General features: G+C 44.1%; 1 protein-coding gene across 2 annotated transcripts in view; it reads right to left on the reverse strand.

Moving 5' to 3' along the window:
- Positions 1–7900: 7900 nt before the first annotated feature.
- The window catches only part of RAB40C (RAB40C, member RAS oncogene family), a gene marked incomplete at its 5' end in the record, with an annotated part of 38900 nt that continues 33002 nt past the window's right edge, over positions 7901–13798 (reverse strand). The window contains 2 exons of one of the 2 annotated variants that reach the window (XR_014518844.1): positions 7901–9128; positions 9194–11068. Coding sequence is in view for 1 of the 2 variants with exons in the window: in XM_083473872.1 (XP_083329998.1) it covers positions 10788–11068 (281 nt within the window). Of the gene's footprint in view, positions 11069–13798 lie in introns of both variants that reach the window. The other variant, XM_083473872.1, reaches the window with a different exon arrangement.

Below are 13798 nucleotides of genomic sequence, written 5' to 3' on the forward strand. Positions count from 1 at the left end.
ACCAAACACAGGAAGTTATTGCCTCTGGTGTTTGATCCAGAGGTGCTCCGACGACCTCTGTCGTGACCCTTTGACCCAGGATGCTTGTCCTCTTTCTCAGAGGAGGAACAACAAGAGAGGCTAAGGATAGCACATCCACACACCCACCCTCAGGCCCAACAGTGTCTGGGGCAGCCCAGCTCAAAATGCATACAACTGGGGCTAGGACTCTTTCTTGGGTGGGTGGGGGGCAGCGATTAGACAAATACAGTATTAGACAAATACTGTTGGAGGCAGTGAATACCAGTTGCTGAAACTGCAGGAGGGGAAATTGTTCTTGCACTCAGGTCCCGCTTGCAAGCTTTCGACGGGCACCTGGGCAGCCACTGTGAGAACAGGACGAAGGACCAGATGGGTCTTTGGCCTGATCCAGCAGGGCTCTTCCTCCTCCTCCTCCTCTCCTTTTAAATTTTAGTAATATTAAATTGTTTTAACCATATGTAGCAAAAAACATTAGCAGCCTGGCTTCTCATGCAACAGAAACAAACAAAGAAAAAACATGTGAAATAGAAAAAAAAGAAAAGAAATGGCATATGAAGAGGGAAGCAGGACAACATAACCAAAACGCCATAGTACCATAAATAAATTAAAAGGGAAAATGTTGACAGATACTTTGTCACTCCAGAAATGTAAAAACAAGGCCCACCTCTCATTAATTTTGTTTTCTTTATCATTATGTATTGTGTTTCTCTCATTTGTAAGTTTTATCATTAACACAGATTGCCAAGTTTTCCTTAAACAATCAGTTATGGTAGGGGGGTCTTTCTTTTTCCATTTTTGTGCAATACACTATTTTGCTGCTGTTAGCAGTATGATACTCAGCTGAAAATCAGTACTAATGGCTTCAGGATGAAGTATCAAAAGTAATTTTAGAGTTTCTTGAGAGATCATAGCCTGCACTTATCCATATAATATTTGGTACTTCTGTCCACAAAAACAAAAAACACATAGCATAGTAACAACAAAAAGAATACCCCTCCCCTGCCGTATTGTAAACATACAGATTTAATGAAATAAATAAACAAACAAATCACTGTACTGCCAGATTCCCCCACCATTGTTGGTGGCATTTAGGGCAGGAAAAGCTCTCAGGATTACTGACATCACACCACCTGCATCATTCCATGCACTAGAGGAGAGCTTGGGAATGAGATGCAGCACAGTCATATCTGCTGTGACAGTAGTAGTAGCAGTAATAATAATAATAATAATAATAATAATAATAATAATAATAATAATAATAATAATTATTATTATTATTATTATTATTACCCCACCCATCTGGCTGGGTTTCCCCAGCTACTCAGTTAGATCTAACCTGTACTTTTACCCCAAACATTCAGAGCACAAAATTATAATCTCAGGAGAAAAAAAATATTCACAGGAAGTACGGAGGAAAGGCTGTAAGCTCAGTGGTGGAGCAACTGCTTTGCATGCAGAAGGTACCAGGTTCAATTCCTGGTGTCTTCCAGGCAGGGCCGGGAGAGCTGCTGCCAGTCAGTGTAGACAATATTGAGCTAGATGGGCCAACAGCAGCTTCCTATAGTTCCTATAGATCAAGGGTGAGGAATCTTAGGTCCAGATGAATTCTTTCCCCTGTGCATGCATTTTGCATGTTAGGTTTCCACAGGTTGCCATACAGTATTTTCCAAGCATAATACAGTGGTACCACGGGTTAAGAACTTAATTCGTTCCAGAGGTCCATTCTTAACCTGAAACTGTTCTTAACCTGAAGCACCACTTTAGCTAATGGGGCCTCCTGCTGCCGCCACGCCGCTGGAGCCCAATTTCTGTTCTTACCCTGAAGCAAAGTTCTTAACCTGAAGCACTATTTCTGGCTTAGTGGAGTGTGTAACCTGAAGCGTATGTAACCCAAGGTACCACTGTATTTGTTGCTATTCCCCCACTTGCTGACCAGACCTGTGAACAAAGCATGACAGAATGTATGTAGGCTGGTTTGGGGTTGTGCTTTTTGAACGTCTCCTCCATCGTTCTCTCTCCCCACACTCCCACTGCCCAATTACCTGTGAGCAACACAAACAATAGAAAATAGTATTTCCGTACTTCACACACACACCTTCTAAACCATTTAAAAATCCCCATGAAATACACATGAACAAATGTTACTAGCCTTATCCGAACAGTTTTCCTGTATCACAAGGGGCAAAATGGAGGCTTGTGGGTTGGGTTTTTTGGTGGGATGCTGCAATATACATTGATATTTGGGTTTTAGAAATTGTTTTAATGCTGAAATTGTGCAGAATAGTGCAGCAGTGACAACAGAGGCCTTGTGCAAGATGTCTGTATTGATTTAATATTTGACAAATGCATTTACTGTGATTACCATCTCCCCCACTTCTACCTTGTGGAGTTTTTGAGAGAATATCTTCCACAATTGGGGGTGTGTGTCTTTGGCAGGTGTTAATGAGTGCAGATAAGGGTATTGGGGGCCACTGGAAACATGGCTAAGTAATGCTCAGATAGGGAGCAAATGGAAGTCATCACTGCCCCCCAACAATCCCCCCACAATGTGCTAACAAGCTTCTAACACCGCCAACAACTTCAGCTGTATAAATGGGTGTTTCCACACTGAATTTTCTGTAGTAAGGAGAAATTTGGGTTAGCCGGAGGGGGGTGGGAATCAGCAGCATGGGCAGACATTCTGACAGCAACAACATTGTGTGGGCACTGCAAAAAACTTGTGGGTGTAAGCAGTACTGATTCCACAATAAACTTCAGGTCTGGAAGCACCCAAGAACAGAAACCGAGTGTAATTGACATAATAAAATATTGCACTTGTTTCCCCATTTTCTTACTCTTTCTGTCTTTACCTTACACCTATTTTTCAATTGCAAGTCGTGATCATGTCTGCTATTGCAAAATAATAATAGGATGCATTAAATAATGTTTAAATGGTGCTTAGTATTAAAACAGGAGCCATCCCTCCCTTTTTCGCCACTTCAGGATCAGCTTGTGACCCATTGCAAACAAACAAACAAGGATTTAGGCTTTTAGCTGTAAAATTGCTCTTGTGAGAGGACGCATCATGAAGCCAGAGGCAACCAGCTAATCCATGCTCCCTACACCTTTTTCTTGCTTCATGTTGGCAAAAATTCCCCCTCCAGCCCCACACTCAAATGAACTTTGTAAGCGTGACAGCAGCCCACAGCTGAGTGGGTCCCGTTTATATAATTCTTTCCTTATATCTATTTCCTATGATGTCATTCACTTACAACATGTCAACTCACTGCTGAACATTAGATAAACCTTTTAAATGTAGGTATATAAAAAGAGAGATGTTTGTGTAATAATAATAATATTAATAATGCAGGAGCAATTCAATTTTTAACTACTGTAGTTGCTCCAAGTGATGAGAGAGAATAAAAGCACAAAAACTGTAATTGGCAGAAGGGAGGCAATTTCTCCTGCCGTGAGATTTTATGGGCTGTAGTATTCCTGAGTGACAGCCAGGCCAGACTCAGGATCTGTTTTTTCAAGTCTGTCTCTCAAGGGGCAAATGCACACTAGCATGACGTATAATTACGTGATAATGCACTAAAATACGAGCAGAGGACAGTTCAGCAGGCATGATTCAGTCATTATTCCATGAGCCAGATCTTACCCAATTTAAGCTTTTGAAACATCTACAGCTTCTTTGCAGAATTGACAGGGATTCTCTGTTTTAAAAAGCCCCGCAAAACACTGCAGTTTATACACATACGTTTTATAGATCAACTGAAAGCAGCCAAAAAACCAGAAACACCCAAACTATCACCATCTTCTTGAGCATCTTCTTGGAGAAAAAACCCAGAAATGGTACAATGGTTCTCGGTGCATTTGAAAGATAAGAATCGCCTGGGGATAGTTGAATACGTTTCTCCCCTTAAATGAGCTTTGCAAATACAGTGGTACCTCGGGTTAAGTACTTAATTCGTTCTGGAGGTCCGTTCTTAACCTGAAACTGTTCTTAACCTGAAGCACCACTTTAGCTAATGGAGCCTCCTGCTGCTGCCACGCTGCCGGAGCCCAATTTCTGTTCTTATCCTGAAGCAAACTTCTTAACCTGAAGCATTATTTCTGAGTTAGTGGAGTCTGTAATCTGAAGCATATGTAACCTGAAGCGTATGTAACCCAAGGTACCACTGTAACCGGATCAAGCAGACATTTGTATTGTCCAATTTGTTGGGAGGATTTCAAGGTAAAAAAATATCCAGAAGCCCATTCTCAGCAGCTGCAGTTAAGGAGTGCTTGAAGGAGGAAGAGGCGACCAAGGCATGCAACAGTTAAGTTTTGCTTCAAATCTCTCCCCACACCCCCTTACATAGAGAGGACATCTGTACAGAAAACAGAACGTCCTGCACAAGGAGAGAGTCATCTGCTCCGACTGTTTGTTTCCCAAACCCACCTGAAATCACACCAGCTCCTTTGATTAGGCTCCGTGGGGCGAGGGTGTGCAGGGTACTTCCTGAAGCCGCAAGGGGAGCATTAATGCACTTGTTTGCTTACTCTTCCCTATCATTCTGCCCTTTACCACCAGTTAAAACTATGTAGCTGCTGAAAAGCAGCTTAAGTTAGTAGCAATGGAGAATGCCTTAAGACATGGGTAGGCGATCTAAGGCCCAGGGGCTGGAACCAGCTCAACTGACTTCTAAATCCGACCCACGGACTGTCCGGGAATCAGCGTGTTTTTACACGAGTAGAATGTGTGCTTTTATTTAATATGCATCTCTGGATTATTTGTGAGGCCTGCCTGGTGTTTTTACATGAGTAGAATGTATGTTTTTATTTAAAATGCATTTCTGGGTTATTTGTGGGGCATAGGAATATGTTCTCCCCCCCCCTCAAAATATAGTCCAGCCCCCCACAAGGTCTGAGGGACAGTGGACCGGCCCTCTGCTGAAAATGTTTGCTGACCCCTGCCTGAAGACCTTCCATCTAGTAATAATACAGTGGTACCTCGGGTTACATACGCTTCAGGTTACAGACTCCGCTAACCCAGAAATATTACTTCGGGTTAAGAACTTTGCTTCAGGATGAGAACAGAAATTGTGCTCCGGCGGCCCGGTGGCAGCGGGAGGCCCCATTAGCTAAAATGGTGCTTCAGGTTAAGAACAGTTTCAGGTCAGGAACAGACTTCCGGAACGAATTAAGTACTTAACCCGAGGTACCACTGTAATACTAATTTTTTATTTATGCCCCGCCCTTCCCGGTTCAGAAAACTGTGCTCAGGGCGGCTAACAACAAATTTAAAACACTTAATTGATGCAACAAAAAACAGCTTAAAATACAGTATAAAACGTGAATAACAATAAATTCAGAATTCAGTGCTCCTTGTTATCTAACACTGACTGATAGCTGCTCTCGAGAGCTGCAGCCCTACATGGATTTTACTAGGGAAATTGTTTTGTGTTAAGGCATGCACTGTACCACTGAGCTGCAGCAGCAATGGAACGAGCCAGTGTCTCTGCCTTGCTCTCCTTTTGAGCCCAGCTTACATGACATACCCTCCAACATTTCTCCAGTGAAAATAGGGGCGCCCTATTCCATAATAATTTTATTATTTATATGCTGCCCATTAAACATTTAAAAAACTTCCCTATACAGGGCTGCCTTCATATGTCTTTTAAAGGTTGTATAGTTACCGTACTTATCGGGGTTTGCATAACTCCATAGCCTCCCAACAATTCTCTGATGAAAATAGGGACATCCTAGGGAAAAGTGGGACATTCTGGGATCAAATCAGAAACCTGGATGGCTTCTGTAAATCTGGGACTACCCCTGGAAAATAGGGACACTTGGAGGGTCAGACATGGTGAGAAGAAAAAGAGAAATTGCTGCTTTCATACCTGTTGGAAATAAAAGACTAAAAAAAAAAGAAAGAATACATCAATATTCATTTTTTAAGAGTAGGCAGTCCCTGATGCACTCTTTCAAACGACAATGTGGAGAAACTTGCGTGCAACCTAGGATGCCAATTTAAGCAGCTTGTTTTGGCCTTTTTAGTGCTAAACTATGTATTAGTGCTACATGAGTGGGTCAGGGCTTATACCCACCCAGTTCTCCTCTGTTAGTAGCCCCAAGCTCATGCATGTAACACTAAACCATTTAGCAGTACACACAAAATTGGGTCATTATATTTTCCAATATGCTCCATACTAGAAATTAGCAAAATGGGTGCAGAATTGAAGGCTAATTTCTTAAGATCTGGAACATTACTATGGACAACCTGGCCACTTTTTGAAGTTCCAGAGTGGATTACAAGAAGGAAACATGCCCATACTTAGCTTCTTTAAAAAGTGCTTTCATTTATTTCACATACATGAAACCTGTGGAAAGGAGTACAATTCAGAAAGGTAGGTTGCTGTTATTGCTCAGTGCTATAGATGGGGAGGTCTGCGGTGGAGTGGAACTTGATTGAGGCCTCCGCAGGACACAATTTAAGGCTTAGCCACTCTGCTATACAATACATCTATGGATTGGGTTCTTCTTCTCTCATGGGTGAGTGCTGTAACCGTGGCTCTAACCAGTACATAACCACATAGGCAGGAATGCTGGGTGGATTTAAACCTTAATCTTGAAAGGCATTCAAATGAATGTGCTATATTACTCTATTCTGTGTACCTCCCCCCCCCCATCATCTTGAATCTTTCCCCAGCAGCAGAAAAGCACATTTGTAATGGGGGGCAAGGAGGCTTTAAAACCACAATATCAAAAGCTTGTTGTTTGTAGTTTTGAAGGCTTGTAGTGTCTGCTCTGTATCAGACATGTGTTTTACTCAGTTCCAGAGGTACAGTTGATAAGGAGTAGGCAACAGTCTGAAGGGCCATGAGGTAGCAACCTTGCTGAAACTAAGCCAGTCTGGGTCTGGTCCGGGCCGGAATGGGAAGTAACTTGTAATGTCATGTATTACTGCCTTGTGTTCCCAGAGAGAAGGTGGGCTGCACACATAATAAAAGTGAAGAATCTTTTAAGCGCTTTTAAATGCATTTTCTTGCCTTTTTCCAACACAGAGCAATTACTGTAATGTAACGTGTAATGTAAAATCTTCAGATGCGCAAACCCTAATATGCATGGAAATGCATGAGCTTTGTGCACCAGCACGCATGCAGCCCCATCACTCATAGGAAAAGAGTAAAGTGTATAACTGCAGTTAGACATGCTTTTCATTACATGCACCCTGGGAACTGTGCATAATTGCTTTCCAAACAAGTCAGGATTCATAAGCCAAATTTTAAACCATGGCATCATACCCTTGATTGGAAGCCATTAACCATTGTTTCCTGGTTTGGGCATAATGGGAAACCATGGTTAACAGTGGCTTCCTGGCTCGTTTCCTTGCTCATCTATATGTAGTGTACGTGAGCTGTATATGAAGTGGACGCATGGTGTGTTTAAGTATCCTGGCTTCTTAAGCCAGGATTTCACTGTCTGAATGCCATCAAATTGTACCAAGGCCAGTTCTATTTATTTTTTTGCAATGCTAACAAGTTCTTTTCTTAAAAAAATTAAAATAAGCACGGTTAAAGACTCCAGAAGGGATCCATGGGCTGGTGTGCAAACATCCATGCCCTTGGCACAGAATAGAGATTCTCTCAAGTCATGCAAGTGTGAAGAAAGCATTCCGCTTTGATCCAAGCCTTCAGTCCATGGCCAAATGCCTGTTCATTTCAAACGAGGCAGTTAGCAAAGTGCTTTCCACCATTCCTCCTGGGAATATCCCAGAGCCACAAGCCCCCTTAATCCCCTTAAATCCATCCTGCCCAGCCTCCCCCACTTCTCTGCTGCCCTCCCACTGTCCTTCAGCAACACCCCTTTAAAGAGCTCACTTGCTTGTCAATGACAACTTCCAAAGCCTGCAGGGTGGTTTTAAAACAAGATAATTTTTTTAATTTATATAAAAACCATCAGTTTAACAACGTTTACTGTACAAAGGAATTAAAAACAGAGGAATGGTATGTGTGTGGGAGAGCAGCTAGTTTCTAGTGTTTGATATCAGATCACATTCTTTGAGTTGAACATTAATAAAATAAGGTACAAGTTCAGCTTTGATTGACAGACATTCCAAAGAGTCTCATTCCACAGAATTTGCCATGATTTTTAAAAAAAGAAGGGAAAATTAAAGACAGGCATTTAGGTGAGACTGAAAATTATGCATGTACAAGTAAGAAAGAACAAGTGCAGGTAGTTGAACTCTTCTACTCTGGTAAGAAAAGCTCCATGGCCACCCTGTCCCAGCAGATTATGTACAAGTGATATCAGATGCTGGAGACACAATAAGGAGGATTTACAGCCTGCCAAGCAGGGGTGGGGGCATGGGGGGGCACTCCCTGCAATTCTTCAGAAAAACAATGCACATTCTATAGCTCTTTTGGGAAGTAGCTATTTTAAAACCAAGGGTGGAAAGATGGCTGTGTCCAGGCTGCCTCCTAGATCACCTGTTCACTGCACATCCCCAGAATGCCAGGCTGTTGAGTCAGTGATTGTCTCCCACTCCATTTAGAGCAAGCGGCAACAGGTGGTCGTGGCTATGCCGACATGCCCTGTAAATCTCCAAGCTTCCATGCTCCTGCCCTGGATTTGGCTCTGGCTTTGTTCATAGCCCGATGAGATGCCGCTAAAGGCTTTCCCCTGCCCTTGACCTGTCCCCGCCGCCCTCTTTGAGCTCATGCCAGCAGCGGGGCTTGGCTCACCCCTAGTGCCAAGCCATCTTGGAGCAGCCAATAAGCTGCAGCTCTGCCAGCTAGGCTCCTGTCAAAGTTCCTGAACAGAATGGGTTAGTCAGCTGCATGACAAGCAACCAGCAGCATCATACTACCCTTTCCAATCTGCAATAAGGTTAAGTGGCCGGTCCTGGGCAGGATGGTGGGTGGTATTGAGGAAAGCCACCTGGGAGGAGACATTCACCAGGGAGAGATAGATTGAGATAAATTTGGCGGGGGTGGGGGTGGGGGAGAGAGAGAACTAGATGGTGAAGGAGGTGAATAAATCAAAGATTCCAGAATGCAATTCATAGGCTCTATCAATAAAGCCAACAGGTGACTGTAGCTTCACCCTCTGCACACTTCTGCTTCATTTCCCATCAAACCAGCCTCTCCTTTTAGCTTAAGACAGGCTGGAAGATATTCCCCAAACATCCAATGAGCTTACTTTCAACTCCAGCCAAAGCTAAAGCAACAGCCCAATGTGCATTTGTGGCAGCAAAGGGTACTCTAAGTGAACAGAGAGCAGGGCAGTGCACAAAGGAAAGAGCCACGGAAGCTGCAACTAATTTCTCAGTATTCCACCTCTCCCACCTTACCCCACCAATCTTAATACTCTTATGCATGCTGTAAGAGAGGCTTTTACTATCTGTGTACAATTCTGGTGAATATATTGATTTTTGAAAAGTGAAAAGGTGTTAACGGGGGTGGGGTGGTATGCCCTGGATTTCTAAGACCGTTTGGGCTCCCTGAGCAACTCTGTAGTTCAGAGAAGCTGTATGAACAGGATTGACAACACCACAGGGCTAGAGAGCATCAAAAGCAAGCAGCTGACTACAAAAGCAAAAGCGCAGTAACATGCGAGGATTTCTGCTCAGCCAGAGAACATGCTGCAGGAGAGGATTTATTCAGGAGCCCCAGATCTCCCCATGCCTCACACAACCCAGTAATTATGAACAGCCATAAAAGAGCAGCATTTACTGATGATCGTCTCCCCCCGCCGCCACCCTCCCCCCGCCATGATCTTTTTGAGATTTGGTACAGTCTAACCTTTTGCCTTAAGCCTCCTGGGAGGCAGGGATGGCTTGATCAGTCATTAACCAATTCCAGATGTAGTCAGGACTCCCCCACCCTCATTCTTTCCCCCCCACCCCATCCCCACAAACACAGCAGTGTGATTCAGAACCCTGCCCTTGCTGTCCATTTAAGCCATGCACTTGTTACCAGGAATGTCTGGAAAATTTAAGTCAAAAAGAAAAGGGAGGAACAAATCCCTACCTCCTTTCACAAACAGAATTAAAAAAATAATGACAGCAACCCTGTGAGTCTTATACAATTCTCAGAGTGTTTGATCATTTTGCTCCTTGACCCCCGTCGACCCCCCTCCTACTTCAATTAGCCCTAGGGTTCAAGGCTCAGTACTTCTATTTACAAGGCGGCACAACATTTCCCCCCTGATGTCCTTCTCTTTAAAAAAAGGCAGGAATGGAGGAGAACTAAGAAAAAAAAAAGTAGTGAGAATCTCTTTATATTTATAAATAAGTGAAAATGTCAAGCAGCCTGCTTTCTAAGGATCCCCAGCCAATCATGGTATTTCTGTTGGGTAAAGGCAGAACTCCATCTGGGTTGAAGTTGCTATAATTCCTGCCTCCTCACCCCCTTTTTTTTAAAAAAGAGTCACGTTCACTGTAGCACCAGCAATCCACTTGGGAGCCCAAGGTTAAAGTTGCAGCACAGAGTCCCATCTCCTCCCTGGCAGGAGGAAGAGAGTCATTCCCTTGAGGCAGCCATGCAGTTGCCCCTCAGAGCAGGGCGAGGGGCACACCTACTGCATTCTGGGAAGGCTGGCTCAGCACACCCTTGCCATGTGGGATCTTGCCAACCTCACGTCAGCCCACAAGCCCCATGCCAATCCTGTAGGCACTGTTGCCAGAGACACAGAGGAACGTCAGGAGAGACCCCAGTGGAATGGGTTACGTGTGTGTAAACATCTGTACATCAGCGAGTGGGCGGGCGTGGCTGGAGGAGACACTCCCCAGCGCCGACTTGCTAAGAGATCTTGCAGTTGTTACGCGAGCAGTTCTGTGGTGGGCTCTGTGGCGGACGGATAGACTTGGAGCGCTTCAAGCTGTTGCCTTTGCTGCTGCTCCCGCCTCCGCTGCTGGCCAAGGAGTATGAGCGGCCGTGCATCATCACTGCGTTCATGCCGTTAGCCATGGAGAAGGACTTCAAGTGGCTCTTGATGGTGACGGGAAGGGGCAGCTTGTCTATAAGGTGGACGGGCGTGCAGGAAACAATGGCACGGCAGCAGAGGTCTTGCAGGCTGAACACTGTGGATGTGGGAGGCAATAAAAAAGAAATACAGGATTAGAAAGGATGTACGATTGGGACAGTTCTTGTATCATTTGCTCTGGTGCGAGTATACCATTTTCCATGAACAAATGTTTAGTTCTTCAGGTGTCAGGCACTTCCCCAGTCTCAGCTAGCATTGTGGACCTGTATATGGATGAGCTGAGCTTATAAATCCCAAATCCTGTAGTTTTAAAGGTCTGCCTGCAGCAAGCTACATTTTCATACATTCTTTGCAGGGGAAATAGCCCAAGAGATCAGTGTAGCCCGCTTCTGGTTACCAGTTTCCTTTTGTAAGTGCTCCACTGAATAAGTCAACCCACAATCTATCTAAATTAACACTTCAAGAAGTGCAACACCACAGCGACATCCTTCAGCCCCTTCTCCAATATCAGGATCTGGTTAATTCACTCCAGCCCCTGAATCTGTTTTACCTGGTTTTATCTTAGTAATCAATTGGAATTTTTGTTTCATGTTTGTAATCCACCTTGAACATTTTTTGAATATTTAGCATAAAATCATATATACCCATTCATTAGATAGACATCTTGATGTAGGGGCACAGCTGCATAACCTGAAAGTGCAGCTCTTGACACACATACCTCTCCTCACCCTGTGATAGCACACACCAGATCTTACTGTGACATCAGTTTACATAGGGAACCAACGAATCTGGCCAGAAGTACAAAGCTTGACTTGTGTGCTATTTCCAGCACAGTGGACACCATCAAGTCATGCCATCAAGAAAAGCTGCCTGGTTCAACTGTACAGTCCAGCTGGCACTGCTAATTTCCCCATAAGATGGTTCCTGACAACTATGAGGACTAGAAACTTGCTTTTATTTTCAAAACATTTAATATATTGAACTCCGCACTATCCCAGTGGCTATGCAAGGCTCTGCAGCCCCAAGTAACACCAAGTATAGCATTGGGAAGCAGAAGCCCCAGGTTTTGCACAGAACACTGAGTTTAGGCTGTTTGATCAGTTTGTATGGCTACATTCCTATAGCCTCCGATATGTGTTTCAGTATTCAATAACAACTCTTCTAGGGAGGCAGAGTTCTTTCTCTCACTTTCTCTCTACATTCCAGACAAGAAACTGAAGCTAGAGAATTAGTGACATGCCCAACAGAATTTCAGAGCTGGGAATGAACCCGCATCTTCTCCCAAATCATATTCTTGTGTGTTAATCAGGTTTCTTGGGCCATTGTCAAAGTAATTAATGCCTCCCCACAACTGGCTGGTGGGAAAGCCGACTGGCTGGCTAAGTCATGTCTGCAGAAGACACACTGCATATAAATTCCCTTCCAGACAAAGCCCTCGAGACTGCAATTAAAATTGGAAGAGGGCTTCCCTGCCTGAAAATCCAATGAGGGAGGACAGGCTTGGTCTAGAGGTGAGCAGACATGCTGCATGCCTCAGAACAGAGCACATTCCGATTTGACAAGTATACAAGCCCTGGCAACCTGAGGCAAACAGCCCTGAACTCTGATCCCTTCCCACAGCTGGACTGAGACCCTATGAGCAAACTCGCGCACACCCATGAGAACCTGTGGCCCCGAGCTTCTTTCTAAGCAGTGTGCAATATCTTGTAACATCTGCTTTGCAAAGCAGAACAACTACTCTGGGGTGGGGCAGATTTGCTTTGATGAGGTCACTGCTGGGGGAGGTGGGGGAGAAGAGAGGAAGGCATTCTAGTTCTGTTACTTGAGGGCCTGACACAGTTCAGGTCACTAGCAAAGTTTCACGCAGGGAGCCAAAAGGGTCAGAGCAACAAATCGCTCACCTGAATGCAGCTGGAAGAGCTACTGAAATCTGCTATGAAACCCCAGTCCACAAATCTCAGGCTGACTCAAACAGATATTACCCAAAAAAGTAAGTACATTAAACCAGATTTCTGTGCTCGTCAGCTGTGAAGCAGTGCTTGAAGTTACTATCCTCCCCATCTGTGCTCCAGTTACCCAGAATCTCAGAATACCTGTATACATGTGAACTAGCAGCAATCCCTTCTCCTAGTGGAGACTTGGATAAGAACCTCTGCCCTCTTGACTTTCCTTTTGTTCCATTTGCCCTTAGGCCTGAGGACAAAGAAGACTTTTGCAAGCTGAACTATCTGCCAGCCTTGCATGTGAGGGTGGAAGGGGAGCTCTTTTGAAACTGAGCAGGTCAGCTATGACAGAGTCAAAGAATCCCTCCACCACAGAAATGATAGCATGCCATCTTCTGACAACAAGGAAAACTGCACCCCACAGGGAAAGCAGGAAGCTGGCTTTGTCAAGCGCTGTTTGAATGGCTCAGTGTAAGGCTGCTCTTCATATTCCCTTGTCCACAATGCCTCTTCAAACATCAAGCTGCTGGGAATGATTGACAAGGATGGAACAATATATCACACATGCTCTATATTAAGACCCCCAAAGTCAGCACGGGGGGACCTGAAGTCTGTGATCCAAACAAGCTGAATAAATTAGTTGCATTGGTCACTACCGTGGAAGATGCTGGACAGATTCCCATGACTGAACTACTTTGAGAAAAGTCAAATAGAGGTCTCAAGAAAACATGAAATTTTAGTGTCAATTGATAAAACGGAAAATTAACAACTCACTGAATGCTGGCTAGCTTATGCTATAAAGTTTGTTTAAGAAATCAAATCTGGAGTGGGAAAGTTGATACTCTAATAAAAAGATCAAGCCTGCAACATCCAAGCCTTTTCAA

This window comes from Podarcis liolepis (genome assembly GCF_965112155.1).
Source record: "Podarcis liolepis genome assembly, chromosome: 14".
NCBI classification, from domain to species: domain Eukaryota; kingdom Metazoa; phylum Chordata; class Lepidosauria; order Squamata; family Lacertidae; genus Podarcis; species Podarcis liolepis.